The sequence below is a fragment of the Trametes versicolor genome (genome assembly GCF_000271585.1).
Source record: "Trametes versicolor FP-101664 SS1 unplaced genomic scaffold TRAVEscaffold_1, whole genome shotgun sequence".
Taxonomy (NCBI): domain Eukaryota; kingdom Fungi; phylum Basidiomycota; class Agaricomycetes; order Polyporales; family Polyporaceae; genus Trametes; species Trametes versicolor.
Window position 1 is genome coordinate 4,971,567 of NW_007360321.1, and position 16,698 is coordinate 4,988,264.

Below are 16,698 nucleotides of genomic sequence, written 5' to 3' on the forward strand. Positions count from 1 at the left end.
TTTACGACACCCGTTGCATTTGAACCCGCCTTACGAAACAATAGTTCTTCGAGCCCAGCAGTACGTCTGAGCCGCCCCCGTCTTATCGGGTACTACACCCCGCCTCGCCCGTGTAGCGACTGTTATACTACATGAGTGCAGCTAGCTCCTCGAACGAGTCGACCACCACATCGACTTCGCCACCCTCCTCCTTACTCTTAACCAAGTCTCTGACATTTATGTCTTCCGTCACCCTGCGCACGTACACCGTCTTCATTCCATGGCTCGCCGCCGCGCGGAGATCGAAGATGTGGGCCGCGACCATGGCGCACTTCTCGGGCGGCACCGAGAGGTGGTGGATCGCGCCGAGGTACACCTTGGGGTTCCTAGTAGCGTCATAAGCAAGAATGGCTTCCGACTTGGCAAATGTAGTCACGCACGGTTTGTACGACCCGAGAAGCTCTCCGGAGAACACAACGTCCCAGGGGAGGTCAGCGTGCTTGGCCTGATCGAGAATACGGCGTGTGTCAACTCGGTCCAGCGAGGTGTGATGGCGGAGGTGTGTGCCTTACCATGTTGACGAGCAGTCGCACATTTCCGTTCGATAGTGTTCCGATGACTGCTTTCCTCTTCATAGCGTAGAGACCCTTGCTGCTGTCTGCCCACCCTACATGGTGAAGAAATTCATCAGTATATGACACAATCGTGACGGTAGTTCCGAGAGACGCAAACCGTCTAGCTTATGCCAGAAGCGAACCATCGCCTGTCTTTCCGCGTCGCCCCAACGAGCAGAAAGGTGCTCCCATCGTGGGGAAGCCAGCATTCCGTCGAGTATCTGCGTACAGGGGTTGGTGTAAGTCAGAGCGAAGCGACGAGAAAGTGAAGTGGAGTATCTCGTACTTCTCTATGCATAATGTCTACGATGATTGAGCCCTCTCCACCACCAGCCACCCTTGCGCTGGAATGGGAGTGTTAATTCTTGGTGAAATTCCTACTACTACGCGACAGTCCGGGATGCAGAGTCTGCGGACTAGACTGACGTGTATTCCTTGTACCCGTTCCGCCATTCCTGCGCAAAGCTGCCCCAGTCTGAAGGGAGAGTCAGCCATGTCAATACAATGCAGGATAAATTGATGCGCATCATGATTGCCCAGCTATCAGTGCGAGTCATATTCGGTCTGCTCCGTACTGACCTTCGTCTTCAGATCCTGCGAAGTCGGCCAGCGCTCTAGTAACACTGCCACGCCAGTCTACGACTGTGCCAAATACATCGAAGACATATGCCTCAACTCCTAGCAGCGGGTTGGCCATGGCTGAAGCTCGAGGGTTGAGTACTTGCGTCGTGAAACTGGTGGGATGAACCAAAGTCCCCACCGGAGGAGGCGGGAGCCCGCGATTGCTCAGCGGGTTGTGTTGCGTCATATTTGTCGCGTTTCACATGATGCTGCATATAGCTACGCGCGTGCAGCGAAAACAGTGTTCAGTACAAGTCTATGTGTCCCAAGTGTACAACAGAAAACAGATCAGGGAGCAGCGACCGTCGCGACGGTCTTTTCACCCTTCCCTGACGCACCGACCTCCACCGCGCTGACCTCGAGTGCGCCGTCCTCGCCGACTTTGACCGTCACCTCTAACCTCGTCGTCCAGCGGCCGCCCTTCTGCTTCGCTTGCGTCGCGACGAACGAGATCGAAGTGAGAACGTTCTCCTTTTCGACCGTCTTCTCCTTGACCTCCTCCTCTTCGTCCTCCTCTTCCTCGTCTTCAGCTCCGCCCTCGTCCTCGAGCTTGGGCAGCTTGACCTTCTCGATCTTGATGCCCTCCTTCGCCTCCCACACCTCGAAGCCGAGCTTCTTCTCGCCCTCACCCTCTCCGAGGTCGACATCGAACGCGACGATGCGGCGCGCAGGGACGGGCGTCTCCTTCAGGAGGACCGGGACCCACTGGCCGCCGAGCGAGCTCTCGCCCGCACTCTCCTCGGGGAAGAGGAGGCCGATCGTCTTCGACGTCGCCTTCGCCTGCGTGTACTGGTGTCCGTGGGTGAACGACGCCTTGACCTCGCGCTCCTCGTCCGTGCTCTCCGCGAGTTGGATGAGGATCTTCGCCTGCAGTGCGGCGCCACGCGAGAGGATCGTAGTCGGGTCACCAACACCGCCACCGACGACAGTACCCTGCGTGAACGGGGTGACGACCGTCTCGGAAAAGCCCTGTGAGAGCGCCTCGTCCAGCCCGGGGAGGCTCGCAGACCCGCCGGCGTACACGATCTCGTCGACGTCATACAGGTCGAAGCCGGCAGCCGCGACGAGCTCCTTGACCTTTGCGTATACGGTGTCGTAGATCGTGCGCACCTCCATGTCGAAGCGCAGACGCGTGATCGTGCCGGTGAAGTCGAGGCCGTCCTTGAGCGACTCAACGGAGCAAGTGGCCGCGCCGGGCGACGCGGAGATGGTGCGCTTGGTGTGCTCGAGCGCGAGGCGGAGCTTCGCCTCGGCGCGGCGGTCCTGCGCATCCGTCGCGGGAGCCACCGTCAACGGCGCCTTCGTCTTCTTCGTGAACTCCTTTGCGAAGAACTTGACGAGCCTGTCGTCGATCGCGTCACCGCCGACAGTGTGGTCCGTAAGAGACGCAAGCGAGTGCACGAGACCGTCGCGGATGGAGAGCAGCGACAGCGACAGGGCGGATGCGCCGAGGTCGACCAAGAGCTGCGTGCGGTCGGCGGCAAGGCCTTCTGGCAACGCAGTGGACGTCGTGCTGACGGCGGCAGCACCGGCCTCCTCCAGGAGCTGAAGCACGGTGATACCAGCGTCATTCGCGGCCTTCTCGAGCGCGTCTTTCTGCGCCTGCTCGAACCAGGTGGGGATGGTGATAACAGCACCCTGAACCTTCTTTCCGAGGTATGCTTCTGCGGACTGGATCAGAGACTTGAGGAAAATCGACGTGACCTCGGACACGGTAAGGATGCGCTCGACAGAGACGGGCTCCGAACGGGGGGTTGCGGCGTGCGAGGCGGCAGGGGTGTTCGTTGCATTGGTAGGAAGGGGAGAGGGAGCGGGTTGGAGAACCTTGACCTTGTAGGCAGGCTCATCGGCGATCTCTGGGTGCTGGATGACCGGCGCGGAGACGGGGGCAGCAGTAGCAGAGATCTCGGAGAACCTGTATTAGTTGTTAACGGGTATATAGATGTAAAGAGTTGAATTTGTGTACTTCTTGCCAAGGAGGTTGCGGAAGCTCGTGATGGTGTTTTGGGAGTTCTTTACAAGCTGGTGCTTGGCTTGGTTGCCGATGTACTTGCGACCCGCCTCAGCACGATACGCCGCGAGCCGATAGAATACAAACTCACCAGCTCCTCGCCATGGAACGCGATGGCACACGCAATCTGGCGCTCACCGTCCTCGTTAGCGATGCATTCTGCCCCTCCTTCCTGCACTCCACTTGTCAATTTCAGAGCTCAAAACAGTATCGCTGAGGTGTCGCGAACCTTCGCAAGGACGGATATCGAGGCGTACGAATTGCCAAAGTTGATACCGACGACCGTCGGCAGTGCCGGGACCTCAATAGGAGCTTCCGCCGTTCCGTTGGGCTGAGCTGCCATGATTTTGGGTAGAAAGATGGTGGGGAGAGGGAAAGAGTATGAACTGCTACTGGCAGACTGCCGCCTGCACGCCAACTTTGCCAAATTTTGGCCGCGCGATTAGATAGGCGCTCGTCACGATCAAGACGCGTGCATTATGGGCGCTTACGCGTCTAGCCTCTTCCCCGTACCACAACCATCCTCGTTTACCGCAGAGACACTCGCAGAGACAACGCTTGATCGGAAATAGTGCGAATACTGGAGAAGTGAAAGAGAATTTGTAGCTGAAGGTATGATCGTCGATATCGAGTGGCACATCGTGATGGGGGCATGGAGGGCAAGGACTTACGGGAACTCGGGTTAAATTCAGTTCACGAAGATGTCTTGCGGCCACATCGCGGAAATCGCTCGTCTACAGCCTCCCAGACTTTCTCAATCTGTGCATCGGGAGGAGTGCACTCAATGTTTCGAAAATCAAGTAGGAAAACACGTGGGCCGTAGGCACATCCACGGTCTAACTGTGTTTGTAGGACAGCCCTCTGGGAGTGGACGTCTGTTTGACATGCTTTAATGGAGCATGCCTCGACAAGGAGAGGCACCATGCGCGTTCTCATGCAGCCAAGACGGGGCATTCGTTCACATTGAATGTCAAACGCAAGCTGAAGCCTTCGGCGAATCGCGTGAGTGGCTTTACGCATAGATGTATCAGTGCTAGTCTGAATCTGGGGTGTTCAGACGGACGAAGATGAGCCGCCTGCGAAGATGAAGAAGCTGGCGATCGTCGAAGACCGCGAAGAAGAAAAGTACGAATTCAAGACGGTGCTCAAATGCTGGAAGTGCGATTCGCAGAACGGACTTGAGGTCCCGGACGCGTCTCACGACCCGCATGTCAAGTCTCTCATTGATGGGGTCATGACCTCTTTGTCTTCTGCTCGCCAATCGGAGGTGAAGGCATGGGAAGAGGAGATCACCGCGTGCGAGCATACACTTATGCTCCAGCAACATGCGACTGGGCACATTGCAGCATCTGGTACGTCCAACGCTTAGTCTGCGCAAGTCGCCTGAAGGCTAAGACATATGCCAGGACTTGCACACTGTCAGAAATGTGACCTGAAGGAGAACCTTTGGCTGTGTCTTACCTGCGGTTCGCTCGGTTGTGGTCGTCAACAATTCGGCGGCATCGGAGGAAACGGGCACGGTCTGCAGCATTACGAAGAGACCCGCCACCCGGTCAGCGTCAAGCTCGGAACGATTACGCCCGAAGGCGGCGCCGGTACGTTCGTCGTCGATTGCGTTGCATTTGTTGCTCAGCATTGTTAGATATCTACTGTTACATCTGCAACGACTCCAAGGTCGACCCTGACCTGTCCAGGCATCTTGCTACGTTTGGCATCAATGTTCAGACACAAACCAAGACGGAGAAGTCCATGACGGAGCTAGTACGTTATACAGTTGTCGCGCTTGCGAAATAGCATTAACATCCTCCCTCAGCAAATTGAGCAAAATTTGAAGTTCGACTTCTCACTCACGGGGGAAGACGGCAAGGCCCTTGAACCAGTCTTTGGCCCTGGTTTGACCGGCCTGTCGAACCTCGGTAATAGGTGTGTAAAATTTTAACGGCTTGGCGTATGCTTGCTAACTCGTGGTAGCTGTTACATGGCGTCCGTAGTGCAGACCGTGTTCTCGCTACCCGCCTTCCGCCAGCGCTACCAGCCGACCTCGGCCTCTCACTGGGAATCATGTCACGAGACTCTTCCTGCGGACTGCATTGACTGCCAGATGCATAAACTCGCAGACGGCCTCCTCTCGGGGCGCTACTCTCACCCGCGACCGCACGGGTCAGGATCTGCTTCGGCGCCCAAGGAGACCAACCCTCTCGCGCACGATTCGCCCACACCCGTGTTCCAGGAAGGCGTCCGCCCGACAGGCTTCAAGGCGCTCGTTGGGAAGGGCCACGAGGAGTTCGCGACGATGCGGCAGCAGGACGCAGAGGAATTCTTCACGCATCTTGTCACCGTCCTCCGGCGGCATGCGAAAAAGGTCGGGCTGGACGAGAAGAAGGAGCCGACGGAGGTGTTCGCGTTTGGGATGGAGCAGCGACTCGAGTGCGGGGACTGCAAGCGTGTGCGGTACCGCGTCGACGCGACGGACACCGTGAGTGTTCCGGTCCCGGCGAAGGAGAAGGGCAAGGATGCGGATGGGAAGACGCTGTATGAGGATGTGCAGCTGAAGGAGTGTCTGGACATTGTGACCGGGACGGAGGCGCTCGAGTACCAGTGCCCGGGATGTCAAAAGAAGGTTATCGCGACCAAGTGAGTGTTCGCTTTCATGGTGAGCTACAGCTACTGATACCCTACTGTAGGCGGACGCGCTTCGCGACGTTCCCGGAAGTGCTTGTGGTTCACGCGAAGAAGTTCCAGCTCGTGAACTGGGTGCCGGCTAAGCTCGGTGAGTAAATGTCAAGTTGCGTCCGCACGCTACTAATAGACATACTATAGATATCCCGGTGATCCTGCCCGACTCTGATGAGCTGCAGCTGGACGAGTACCTCGGCCGTGGTCTCCAGCCTGGCGAGACCGAGCTGCCCAACGACGAAGCTGGTGCGTCTGAATCTTCTGTGAAACATACGGGTCTTGATATATGACTGCAGTACCCGGGTTGCCGCAGTTCAACGAGGCCGCGATGGCCCAGCTCGAGGCGATGGGCTTCCCGGCGATTCGCTGTCAAAAGGCGCTGCTTGCGACGGGGAACAACGACGCGGAGGCTGCCATGGAGTGGCTCTTTGGGCACATGGAGGATCCGGGTGCGTATGCTTTGGATTATCTCGGAGGCTCGTGCGCGGATCATGAGCGGGGTCCGCGTCACCCGCTCAATCACGCGCCGTGCATCGTGGATGGTTCAATCTCGCGATGCGTAGTGGGATCCCGAAGTGCTTGCTGAACAAATGCTCTCCGGTAGACATCGACGCGCCTATTGAACTCCCTTCTGCCGGTGGCGGTGGCGGAGGCTCCGAGCCTTCCTCGGAGCAGGTCAGCATGCTCGCTGATATGGGCTTCACGCCTGCGCAGGCCCGCAAGGCCCTCCGAGAGACGGTAAGCCTTGGCGCACTCGTCTGCTGCTCGTTATCTCACGCAACTGGCTCCGCAGGGCGGCAACGCTGAGCGGGCGGTCGAATGGCTCTTCTCCCATCCCGATGACACCGGAGAGGACGCGCCTACCGGGTCCGCGGCCGCAGGGCAGTCGCAGCAGGCACAGGGCGGACCGGGCGGGTCGTCGGGGTTGCCGGCGCGGTACCGGTTGAAGGCGTTCATCTCGCACAAAGGACCGTCGGTGCACTCCGGGCACTACGTCGCGCACATCCGGACGGAGGAGGGGTGGGTGCTGTTCAACGACGAGAAGGTGGTGAGGGCGGACGCGGAGAGCGTTCGCGAGCTGAAGAAGCTTGCGTACCTGTACGTCTTCGAGCGGGTGTGAGATCCGTGGCTCCGGTGGGGTGGGGAAACACGCGGTCCGGCAGGTAGTAGGATTGGCGAAGAAAGAAAGAAATTCCGGACATTTGTACACGAATATCTTGCACCAACTGACACGATTCTGACATGATTCGGGCTACGTGAATGCGATCGATATGTGGTCGAAAGGGCTGGGGTATCAGGAAAGGGCGAATCCGCTGGGTCGAGGCAGGCCGCATGCCCGTCGCGGGTAGACGCGCGATATACACGGTACGAGAATTGGAACTCCGCCGCAGGGAGCTTTTTCCAAGATTTGTGGGTCCTACACGCTTGCCTCCGCCCGCGATCTTTGTGCCATCCTCCGCTTTTCTGCACGTCGACGCCCGCTACGATGTCTTCGACGATCCCTATCAACCACTTCGACCCGACGGCGCCGACGCCCCAAAACACGCCCCTCTCACATGCTCCCATCGCCGCCGGTCTCTCGCGCCCCACAGTGCCCGATATTACTGAGGACAATGAGGAGGAGGATGACGCTGGCGCAATCCAGCAGGCGATGCTCGGCCTTGTGCACGGCAAGCTCTCTGGGCTCGTAGGGAAGAGCTCCGGTTACATCGAGAACCTCCCCGTTGAGGTCAAGAAGAACGTCGAGGCGCTCAAAGGGGTGCAGGTGAAGCAGATCGAGCTGCAGAACCAGTACAAGCGCGAGTGTCTCGAGCTTGAGAAGAAGGTGTGTATTTCATCCTGTGGGCGTGGTGGATTTTGTGTGTCTTTCTTCGAGGTGGTTCTTTCCGGCGTGCCATTTGCATGGGATATATACATATCGCCTCCCGCGAGTGTGTTGATCGCCCTGCTTCTGTGCATCGGACTCCAACTACACGCCGCAAATCAGGGTCCGGCCATCTATACAGACTAGCCCTGTGCGATCTCAACACTTGGTGGGTCGATGTGCGGGGGAGGCGCATAAGGCTTCCAGGATCCGCTCGTTCGTTGCCCCATCGAGCGGCTCGAAGCCCCTTATGAATACTACTGCGAGGCGTCCTGTCACCCTTATCGTTTTGAGGAAGACAGGAGGCGTCAATCGCACCTAGATCCGTGCTCGCCATCGCGGGCACTTGCGCCTTCATCGGTAACAAAAGACAGATCCCGCAGCGCCACATTTTTGGTCCCTCAGTCGCACATTCGTGAAAGAATTGCATTCGCAGTTTTTCTTTTTACTACGGATTGTTGTGCGTTTAGTTTTAACGGCACTAAAACTCATTTCTTCCAGTATCTCGAGCTCCAAAAGCCGTTGTATGAGCGCCGTCAGGCAATCATCACTGGTGCGGCACAACCTACCCCCGAGGAGATCGAGGCGGGTGAGGCGCAGTCGACCAAAGACGACCCTGAGTACACCCCTCTGCCCAAGGATGTCGCTCCGGCAAGCACCGGTATCCCCGAGTTCTGGCTTACGGCGCTCCGGACGCACGTCGCGTTTTCGGATATTATTACCGACCGCGACGCGGACGCGCTCAAGAGCCTGTCGGACATCCAGATCGAGTACCTCCCCACGACGGAGAAGAAGCCGGGCTTCAAGCTACGCTTCTTCTTCGGCCCGAACGACTTCTTCGAGAACGACGTGCTCGAGAAGACGTATCTGTACCAGGAGGAGGTCGGCTACTCAGGCGACTTCATGTACGACCACGCGATCGGAACGGAGATCAAGTGGAAGGAGGACAAGGACCTGACGAAGGAGTTTGAGGTCAAGAAGCAGCGCAACAAGAGTGAGTTTAGCATCGGATGCTCACATGTTGCCATAGTGCAGAGTGTTGATCTATCGTCTTGCAGACACGAACCGCACGCGTCTGGTCCGGAAAGCGCGCCCGACCGCGTCGTTCTTCAACTTCTTCAGTCCTCCCCTGCCCCCCTCAGACGAGGCCATCGAGAGCGGTGACCTTGAGGAGGAGGAGCTTGAGGAGCTCGAGGAGAAGCTTGAGATGGACTACCAGCTCGGCGAGGATCTCAAGGAGAAGGTGCGTCGGGACTCTTCCCTGCCATAACTCCACCTTGCTCACAGTCTGTTCAAAGGTCATCCCTCGCGCGATTGACTACTTCACCGGCAAGGCGCTTGAGTACGAGGACTTCGATGACGAGGATGACTTCGAAGACCTTGACGACGATGAGGATGATGAGGATGATTTCGAGGATGATGTATGTTTGTATCCTGTCCCTTTCTTCCGTGGCCTTGCGCTGATCTCCACGCCGCAGGATTCCGACTCTGACGCTGAGCCTCCCGCAAGGAGACGCGGCCCGCCGAAGGGCCGCGGCGCGGGTGCGGCTGCGGGCTCTAACCCCGAGGAATGCAAGCAGCAGTGATCGCGTCTGATCCTTGCCACGCCATGCTCTCCAACTCACCGGTCGCTCGCCTGAAGCACGATCCCTCCACCATCTTGCCCCTCGCACTCTTCTCGAATCTCAATCGCATCCCTCATTATGGTCATGTTCCGCGTCTCGCCCCCAACCCCTTTCCGCCCGTCTCTGCCGGCACGTAAAGCAAAGTTGTAATCACTCTCCCTTTTTTCACACCTGTATTACCCGTCGAACTTGGTTGTGTGCGATGCTGTTGTTACTACTTCCAGAACCACGCCCGTTTACGTTGACTCCGCCCGGGCCTCCCCCTCGAATGAACCAAATTGCTCTTCCCCCGTAATACGCGATCGTCGCATAACATTCCCCGGACAAATAAACGTTGGTACTGCCCCGCCAGTACCCGTTAGCAGTACGTTATTCGCATGAACAAACTTGAACCGAAAACTGGTACACGGCCGGTACCGTAGCAGTACTGCGAAAGGATCTGCGCTGTGCAAAATTCGCGTCGCGTGTTTTGACGGCTCTCGAAAAGGGAAATTTCCTGCGAAAAGCACGGCAAAGCGCGACAGACGCCCGGGCCATGCGTCGCGTCGAATCGCGGTCCGCGCGCAACAGCAGTTTCGAGCAGCCACCTCTGCGCATTCCCCTCTCCGTCCCCCTCACCCATCCCCGCGAAACTCCCCATTGCGCTCGCCACTCACCACATCGATGAAGCTATGTCTGGCATAGTCTACTCAGAGCTCGCGAATTGGGACGGCGGCTACTCCGTCTCGGGTTCCCAGGCTGGCAACACGCGCGAGCCCACTGGCAGTGCCGTCTCCGACTCAGGGTCGCCTGCCCCCGCCTCGGATCTGACGTCGGCTCTGGAGACTGCCTTTGCTGGTCACGACGTCTCTGGCGCGAGCGAGCTTGCTCCTGTGGTTTCTGGGTCGTCCTCTGCTGCAACTATCTATCCGGCGCATCCCCATAGCGGGCACGGGGCCACAGAGAGGATGTCACCGCAAGACGCCCGGAGGAGCGGAGGCTTTGCAGCACAGAACGGGAGGCTAGACGCTGCGAAGAAGGTGAGTGCACGGAAGAAGGAATGCGAAAGCTGGAGATGGGAAATTGACTGCTATCATCGCGTCCTGCGTGGGTACTTTTCTGCCAGACCCATCACGTCCCCGCGCCGACACGCCAAACTCCAATTTTCACCCCCGAGCACGAGGCTGCAAGACAACCTCGCGTTTCTCTTGAGGGACAGCGCGGCTCGTCGACGCGCCAAGTATCCGCACACCATTCTACCCATCCCGCAGCACGGGGCCCCGCACAGCCTATGCGACACCATGTATCATCTTCAAGCCACACGCAGTGGTACGCGCCCAGCGCGAAGCATGCAAGCGGATCATCTGCGAAACAGCCTGCTGCCCATACACACTCTTCTGCTCCTCGATCAGCGCAGGAGTCATTTACGGTGCGTGATCTCGTTTGACCATATTGACTCCTTCAGATGCCAATGCGTAGTTCCCTACCTCACAGCCTGTAAATCCACCCACGACACTACACTCATTGCTGGTTGCGTACGGCGCAGGCCCAACGCCACGCGAAACCCCTGCAATCTCTCCCCCCGCGGACGGGTCCCGCGACCCGGTAATAGAGGACGACGTCAGTTCGCTACTCGATGCGGATGGCGAGACCGATCACGAAAGTGCGGCCGAGGTCTTTACTGTCCATGTGCCCAAAGAGCCACGTTTATCCGGTTCCACCGCGGGGAACGACGCGACTGTAAGGAACCCGCTCATTAGCCTAATTCCGAGTCTGTTAGCTGACGGCACACGATAGCACTCCGACGCAAGGGCTTCGACCGAGTCTACGGCGATGGTTGACAGCCGTGCCGCAAGTTGGGAACACCCAATGAAATCCACTGCCGGGTCATACTCAGCTGAATTCCTGGAAGCCTCCCAACATTACTATGTCTCTCGCTCGGTACTCGATATTGCCCACCACGAAAACCCATGTATTGACAGTAACCTGCAGCCTTCGGTACAGATCATTGAAGCTCCGCCTAGTAGTCAACACAGCGCTGCGGTAGCTCCTAGTGCACCTACAGTACCTCAGAGTGTAACCAGCCACCACCAAATAGCATCGACGAACAGGGGCCAGAGCGTAAGCTTTTAAATATGTTGCATGTAATGCGAAGCTAATGGAGAAGTAGTCGATCAGCCGCAGGAGCCCCTCCGTGATCTCCCTGAGTTCCCTCACCACGCCTACATCATCGCCTGTTTCATCATCGCCTATTTCTGTGCGCACTCCGCCTGCGAAAAGAAGGAGGCTCGATTTCTGTTACGTCGAAGTGCCCCGATTGCCCTCATCTAGGCGCCACTCAATATACAAGCTCGCCCGCGACATACCGATTTTGCATCGCGCGGCTCCAGAGGAAGACTATGCTACACAGCTCCAGCGAGCCCTGAATCAGGCTTCTGCGACCAATGCGGCCTTGATGAATTACTCTCCCTCTGCGAGCCGCGTCGAACGTCGTGCTCTGCGCAACAGGTCAACTGTGTCGGTGTCCCCCACGAAGAGTGCTCCGCCCAAGCCCAAAACTCTGGCTAGCTCGTCACCAACAGTGCCCAAGAAACGCGGTCGTCCACTGGGATCGAAGAACACGCCGAACACCAAGCTAAAGCTGAAGCCTACGCCGAAGGTCGAGCAAAGCGAAGCACAGAAGGAGGAGGAGGAGGAAGAGGAGGAAGAGGAGGAAGAGGAAGACGAGCACCGCCCAGCAGACGTCATGGAGCCGCATTTCCCTTCCATAGGCGTCGACATCGGAGGGCTGCCTACACCGTCGGAGGCTCTGCTCTTCGTGACATTCCGGGGATTATTCCTGGCTCAGCGCGATCGGGACGCCCGTTTGGCCACCCCTCCTACCTCTCTCAAGAAAGTCGTCGCCCCGATCACAGAGAGCGCCCCTCGTCCGCCGATACCAAGACGTTCACTGTTCCGGCGGACTTCGTCTGTTCCCACTTCGCAACCATCTGACCCAACCGTTTCTTCTTCTCGTGTATCTCCACCCATGTCTTCTCCCTCTGTACAACCTCGTCCCCGCACCCGATCACCATCTATCGCCGCGCCACAAGTCCAGTCTCTCGAACAGGAGCCGGTGCATCCATCTGCACCCACATCTCCCTCCTTGCCGCATCCACCCGCATCGGTCGTCGCATCTAGTCGCAGTGGAGATGGCAATGGTCTAGACATGTTGGCAGACTACACCTCCTCTCCACCACCGGACGCATTCTCTGCTTCCAGCCTACCAAGCGATGACCCGAGCGCCCACGCCCCTGTACGCCCGCCAAATTCTTCGAGCCTTAGCCCGGAGACCCAGCATCGCACCTCGCAGACAGGTATCATGCACTTCCATCACGCGTCACAGTACTCCGTCGCCGGTCCGTCAGGTGTCGCCGACATGTTCGCGGCGGACAAGGCGCTCCGCGACGCGCACAACGGGTACGGCGACATGCCATCGGCCGATGGCGAGTCCTACTTCGCCGCTATGGACCTCGATATTCACTACGAGAGCGGCGGAGCGGGCCATCCGTGGCAGCCCGACGCGGAGCCACACGTCACACACGCGAACGGCACTATCGACCCGTCGTTACTCGGAGGCATCCTCGGTCCGCCACCGCATCCGCAGCCACTCTCGCCTTCACCACCTCCGGAAGCACCAGTCGCTGGACCTTCCAACACCCATTCGGTAGAACGCGCGTCACCTGCAACATCGTCGCAGTCACGGTCGAGGTCAGGCACGCCAAAGCTCACGCGTACGGGGTCGACGTCATCGGCCGAGTTCGACTCTGACGCGCGACAGCCGCTCTCGCTCAAGCGGAAGCGGTCGCAGCCACAGCTGCCGATCCGGCTTCCGTGCGAGGAGGAGCGCGACGAAGGGAAGCGGCCACGCCGGCTCACGCAGCGCGCGCTGGCGTCGTACTACGAATCGGCGTCGGATGGTACGCCGGACATCGAGCCTGTGCAGAAAGCCCAGGGCCCCGGTAAGGGTAAGGGCAAAGGCAAGGGCAAAGCAAAAGCCGCGGGGAAGGGAAAGGGCAAGGAGAAGGCAAAGGAGACAAGCGTACCCCCTGGCGAGGAGCCCTCCTTCAGAGACCTCGCGGAGGCGCCGACCTTCTGCCACCAGTGCCGCCGGAAGACGATGCGCGAGAAGATGCGCTGCACCGTGATCAGAAGCTCCGGCGACCCGTGCGGCCTCCGCTTCTGCGACCACTGCGTCGAGATCAGGTGCGTTACGCCTTCCATCTGCTGCGAAACCAGCCCGCATACTGACGGCCTGCCGCACACAGGTATCCCGAGATCGAGTTCAACCCGTACGCCGTGCGCTTCAACTGTCCGCGCTGCCAAGGCATCTGCAACTGCACCCATTGCTGCGCACGCCGCCAGGAGCCGTACATCTCCGCGCGCATCGGGAAGCTGCCTCCCTCCGGCTCCGCCGAGGCCCTCGCGCTCACCGCGGCGGCGGCGGCGGCTGCGACAGCGTCGCCGACTAAGCAGGGTGCGACCAGGGCGTCTACGGCAAAATCGAAGCTTGGGCTCGTGGGCGGCGAGTACTTTGGTGTCATCTACGGCCTTACGGGCGAACGCGTCGGCGCGGGCTTCGTTGGGTCGGACAACCAGGGAATCGTGTTTGGAGGCCGTCAGCAAATCAAGGCGGTGGCATATGTTGGAAAGCCTCGCAAGGGCGCTGCTTCCTCCGCTCGCCCCGCCCCACAGGTGGTCGGCGCTCCTCCCGGCGACAGCGCAGGCGTCTCACAGGCCAACGCTCAACCTCCACACCCATCTGGCGCATACCTTAGCGTCTCTACCAGCTCCGTTCCTCTCGGTGACCCCCCCGACCCGTCTGCATCTTTGACCGGAACTCAGCACATGCCTCCCGCCCCCGTCGGCAGCGTCCCGCCGGCGCCTCCCCGCAGGATGTTCGTAGGGAACCGTGCAGCCCTGGACAAAGGCATGTACGTCCCGATGGATGTGCTTATGTCGATGATGGACGCGGAGCAGGAGGAACAGCACGCGCAGGATCGCTCGCAAGAATGGGCCGCCCCGTCGTCGGACCCAGCGCAGGGAGACGGTCCGTCGAGCGACTCGCAGCACGCGCAGGGCGCGAACTCTGCGCCGCCCTCGCACGACGAGGTGCAGTGGGCGATCGCGCTGGCTTTGCACGCGCTCGAGGTCGATGCGGCGCAGAGCTGAGCTTGGTTTGCGTTCCGTTCTTGCGCGGGTAGTAGTATAGTGTACGGTGTTTTTGTTTGTGGGTATTATAGTCTATACATGGCCGGACGTTTGGCCTGTTTTGTCGATGTTGTACAGCTCTTTGGTAATATCTTGCTTATGCCGCATGTAATGTCTCCTTTGTAATGTACTTTCAGTCCGAAGCCCCCATGTTGAATGCATGGGCCTATATACGGTCTTCCACTTAACTATCTCCATGCCCTCAGAGGATAGATTTAAGTGGACACCGGCCCAGCACTAGCCTCACCAGCTGGGAACACTGGTGGGAGTGAATAAGTATGGGCGTTTACGCGGCTTGGCAGGACGAACGTACGGCAAGCGGCGGCTCTGCGGCGCAGTCTAAGATCTGGATCTCACTGCACTTATGCCACCTGCTTTTCGTCCACACCCCACTGCGCAGCATGATACTAGATGATACTACTGGAACCGACCACCATCATCTGCCCATAAACGCAGGTTGCACTCACGGCTTTAAACATGGATCGTGCCGAAGGCAGCGCAAGTGAGTTATCGGGAACTGTCGATTTGCGCCGACTCGCCAGTCCTGCCAGTGGTGCCGGAGCGTTGTCCAAAAATCCAGACAGCCCAACCTCGCAGAGAGCTCGTTTTGTGTGTATAGTTCCGCTATCTCATATATACTATGGGTCTCAACACACCTCTTAGCCCGACTGGACCAACTTCGCGGCCGTTCCCATCGTTGGGCTCTTCTACCTCGCTCACGTCCGATATCGGCGGTTTTCTCCTCGTCGGCTGCCTACTCTCACCTCGATGAGCGTGAAGGAAGTATACACCTATTTAGCGGCAACTGAAGTCGTCCAAGGAGTCAACATAGAGCTCCAAGTTGAAGCTATGCGCGATCCTGATATCTGCCTGATTGAAACGGTAGCGCGGGTGTTCCGGCAGCACTTCATCAAACCCCCGGTGGAGGATGCAGACCGTTTCCTTGAGGTTGGAGGCAGAGATGCGCTGAAGAAGATACGTGCCAGTAAGCCGCCACGTTAATGTCTACGTGCCTCGTGTCTAAGCTGCATTTTCGGGGTAGGGACCTACGAGAGTGCAACGGGAGTGTTGGGAAAGCTGGCCTGGTGGCACAACCACATTTGGTCGAGCGAAGAAACTTGGCTGAGGTCAGCGGCTTTCTGGGAAATCGAGTTCGGGGAGGTCTTCGACTTTGGCTCTATCGCCGACTGGGACCGTTGGCTCACCCACCTCGCAAATATCACGCAGTCCGAACCCGAAGGGGAAAATGCTCTGTTGTATCATTATGCGGTACGGACAGAGTCACTTTGGAAGGTTCGCACATACAGGGTGACACACGACTCATCGCAGTATACAGGACTATAGGGTGACGGCCCTGACACCCTTCGCGGTCTCGATCCCGCTCGCCATGGCAGCACGCTGGACAGGGCGGCGTTCTCTCTTCCGACCGATCAATGGAGTGCAGCGGCTGCTCCTGTGGGCGTCGATATATCCCAGCTTCATGAAGCACTATCAACACTACACGTACATTCGTGGATTTGAGAACAAACATCAATACGCACAAGACCTTCGCAAGGCTTTCAACGTAGACTCGGAAGGCAATACCCTAGCTTCATGAGGGCAGGTTGCAGATCAAAGGTGAGTTAAATTGCCCAAATGCACGGTCGTGTGGCCAACGAGTACGCAGGGTCGACGGTGTCCCCTCAGCGCCACTGCCATATTCCATGCCCCCAGCGCCACTCCATAACTCGAATCTACCCCTGCTCAGTCAGATTGTTCGGCCACCACTGCTCCGATACATTTCGTGTACTCCCTCATATACCACGCCACTACTCTGCATCATGTATCCGGAAAGAGGTGCCATCAGCACAGGCTACCATTCACCGCTGGATCTAAGCACCAGGGTGTCACAGCCTCACCTAGTATCGATCCTGAACAGTAACACATCTACACCAGCAGAGTAGTACGTCGATCTCCGATATATGGCAAGCCACAGTTCTATGCAACCGTGCATGAACCTCTCCAAATTGCGGTAGTTCACTGGTACGTTGTAGTACTGATTGTGTATACTATATGGAGAGTATACGTCACTTACTAACT

At 58.2% G+C, this 16,698-nt stretch overlaps 6 protein-coding genes across 6 annotated transcripts; 4 read left to right on the plus strand and 2 right to left on the minus strand.

The window, feature by feature from the left end:
• Positions 1 to 19: 19 nt before the first annotated feature.
• On the minus strand, positions 20 to 1,319 carry TRAVEDRAFT_68853 (haloacid dehalogenase). The gene is made up of 7 exons (XM_008035220.1): positions 1,173 to 1,319; positions 1,020 to 1,068; positions 880 to 937; positions 712 to 814; positions 552 to 646; positions 420 to 484; positions 20 to 365 (listed from the first exon to the last, which is right to left on the minus strand). The coding sequence occupies exons 1-7, from the start codon at positions 1,288 to 1,290 to the stop codon at positions 128 to 130; spliced, it is 726 nt and encodes a 241-aa protein (XP_008033411.1). The 5' UTR covers positions 1,291 to 1,319; the 3' UTR covers positions 20 to 127.
• A 75-nt stretch (positions 1,320 to 1,394) lies between these two features.
• Positions 1,395 to 3,583, minus strand: TRAVEDRAFT_140838 (actin-like ATPase domain-containing protein). The gene is made up of 4 exons (XM_008035221.1): positions 3,455 to 3,583; positions 3,317 to 3,397; positions 3,181 to 3,263; positions 1,395 to 3,129 (listed from the first exon to the last, which is right to left on the minus strand). Exons 1-4 carry the CDS (start codon positions 3,566 to 3,568, stop codon positions 1,503 to 1,505), a joined length of 1,905 nt encoding a protein of 634 aa, XP_008033412.1. The 5' UTR covers positions 3,569 to 3,583; the 3' UTR covers positions 1,395 to 1,502.
• A 150-nt stretch (positions 3,584 to 3,733) lies between these two features.
• TRAVEDRAFT_26176 (ubiquitinyl hydrolase) lies at positions 3,734 to 7,141 on the plus strand. Its single transcript, XM_008033732.1, has 13 exons — positions 3,734 to 3,837; positions 3,918 to 4,025; positions 4,078 to 4,227; positions 4,283 to 4,577; positions 4,632 to 4,820; positions 4,868 to 4,986; positions 5,039 to 5,148; positions 5,197 to 5,859; positions 5,910 to 5,995; positions 6,046 to 6,147; positions 6,198 to 6,350; positions 6,506 to 6,639; positions 6,695 to 7,141. The coding sequence occupies exons 2-13, from the start codon at positions 3,927 to 3,929 to the stop codon at positions 7,019 to 7,021; spliced, it is 2,427 nt and encodes an 808-aa protein (XP_008031923.1). The 5' UTR covers positions 3,734 to 3,837; positions 3,918 to 3,926; the 3' UTR covers positions 7,022 to 7,141.
• Positions 7,142 to 7,337: 196 nt separating this feature from the next.
• TRAVEDRAFT_140844 (NAP-domain-containing protein) lies at positions 7,338 to 9,770 on the plus strand. Its single transcript, XM_008035222.1, has 5 exons — positions 7,338 to 7,726; positions 8,267 to 8,759; positions 8,824 to 9,008; positions 9,064 to 9,186; positions 9,244 to 9,770. The coding sequence occupies exons 1-5, from the start codon at positions 7,388 to 7,390 to the stop codon at positions 9,349 to 9,351; spliced, it is 1,248 nt and encodes a 415-aa protein (XP_008033413.1). The 5' UTR covers positions 7,338 to 7,387; the 3' UTR covers positions 9,352 to 9,770.
• Positions 9,771 to 10,061: 291 nt separating this feature from the next.
• Positions 10,062 to 14,760, plus strand: TRAVEDRAFT_68857 (uncharacterized protein; the record flags this gene model as incomplete). The annotated part of the gene is made up of 6 exons (XM_008035223.1): positions 10,062 to 10,409; positions 10,849 to 11,109; positions 11,167 to 11,310; positions 11,362 to 11,490; positions 11,540 to 13,614; positions 13,677 to 14,760. 6 exons carry the CDS (start codon positions 10,062 to 10,064, stop codon positions 14,578 to 14,580), a joined length of 3,861 nt encoding a protein of 1,286 aa, XP_008033414.1. The 3' UTR covers positions 14,581 to 14,760.
• A 451-nt stretch (positions 14,761 to 15,211) lies between these two features.
• Positions 15,212 to 16,423, plus strand: TRAVEDRAFT_68858 (uncharacterized protein). Its single transcript, XM_008035224.1, has 5 exons — positions 15,212 to 15,228; positions 15,283 to 15,604; positions 15,662 to 15,888; positions 15,956 to 16,236; positions 16,286 to 16,423. The coding sequence occupies exons 2-4, from the start codon at positions 15,388 to 15,390 to the stop codon at positions 16,214 to 16,216; spliced, it is 705 nt and encodes a 234-aa protein (XP_008033415.1). The 5' UTR covers positions 15,212 to 15,228; positions 15,283 to 15,387; the 3' UTR covers positions 16,217 to 16,236; positions 16,286 to 16,423.
• The last annotated feature ends 275 nt before the right edge of the window (positions 16,424 to 16,698 follow it).

Coding starts and splice junctions, on each gene's coding strand:
- TRAVEDRAFT_68853 (XM_008035220.1), bottom strand. CDS start 1,290: ATGGCCAACCCGCTGCTAGGAGTTGAGGCATATGTCTTCGATGTATTT. Junction 938..1,019: donor AACGGGTACAAGGAATACAC/GTCAGTCTAGTC, acceptor CTCCCATTCCAG/CGCAAGGGTGGCTGGTGGTG. Junction 815..879: donor TAGACATTATGCATAGAGAA/GTACGAGATACT, acceptor CCCTGTACGCAG/ATACTCGACGGAATGCTGGC.
- TRAVEDRAFT_140838 (XM_008035221.1), bottom strand. CDS start 3,568: ATGGCAGCTCAGCCCAACGGAACGGCGGAAGCTCCTATTGAGGTCCCG. Junction 3,264..3,316: donor CGTTCCATGGCGAGGAGCTG/GTGAGTTTGTAT, acceptor GCGGGTCGCAAG/TACATCGGCAACCAAGCCAA. Junction 3,130..3,180: donor CGCAACCTCCTTGGCAAGAA/GTACACAAATTC, acceptor CAACTAATACAG/GTTCTCCGAGATCTCTGCTA.
- TRAVEDRAFT_26176 (XM_008033732.1), top strand. CDS start 3,927: ATGTCTTGCGGCCACATCGCGGAAATCGCTCGTCTACAGCCTCCCAGA. Junction 5,149..5,196: donor CTGTCGAACCTCGGTAATAG/GTGTGTAAAATT, acceptor AACTCGTGGTAG/CTGTTACATGGCGTCCGTAG. Junction 6,640..6,694: donor GCAAGGCCCTCCGAGAGACG/GTAAGCCTTGGC, acceptor CTGGCTCCGCAG/GGCGGCAACGCTGAGCGGGC.
- TRAVEDRAFT_140844 (XM_008035222.1), top strand. CDS start 7,388: ATGTCTTCGACGATCCCTATCAACCACTTCGACCCGACGGCGCCGACG. Junction 7,727..8,266: donor GTCTCGAGCTTGAGAAGAAG/GTGTGTATTTCA, acceptor CATTTCTTCCAG/TATCTCGAGCTCCAAAAGCC. Junction 9,009..9,063: donor GCGAGGATCTCAAGGAGAAG/GTGCGTCGGGAC, acceptor GTCTGTTCAAAG/GTCATCCCTCGCGCGATTGA.
- TRAVEDRAFT_68858 (XM_008035224.1), top strand. CDS start 15,388: ATGAGCGTGAAGGAAGTATACACCTATTTAGCGGCAACTGAAGTCGTC. Junction 15,605..15,661: donor GCTGAAGAAGATACGTGCCA/GTAAGCCGCCAC, acceptor TTTTCGGGGTAG/GGACCTACGAGAGTGCAACG. Junction 15,889..15,955: donor CTCTGTTGTATCATTATGCG/GTACGGACAGAG, acceptor CGCAGTATACAG/GACTATAGGGTGACGGCCCT.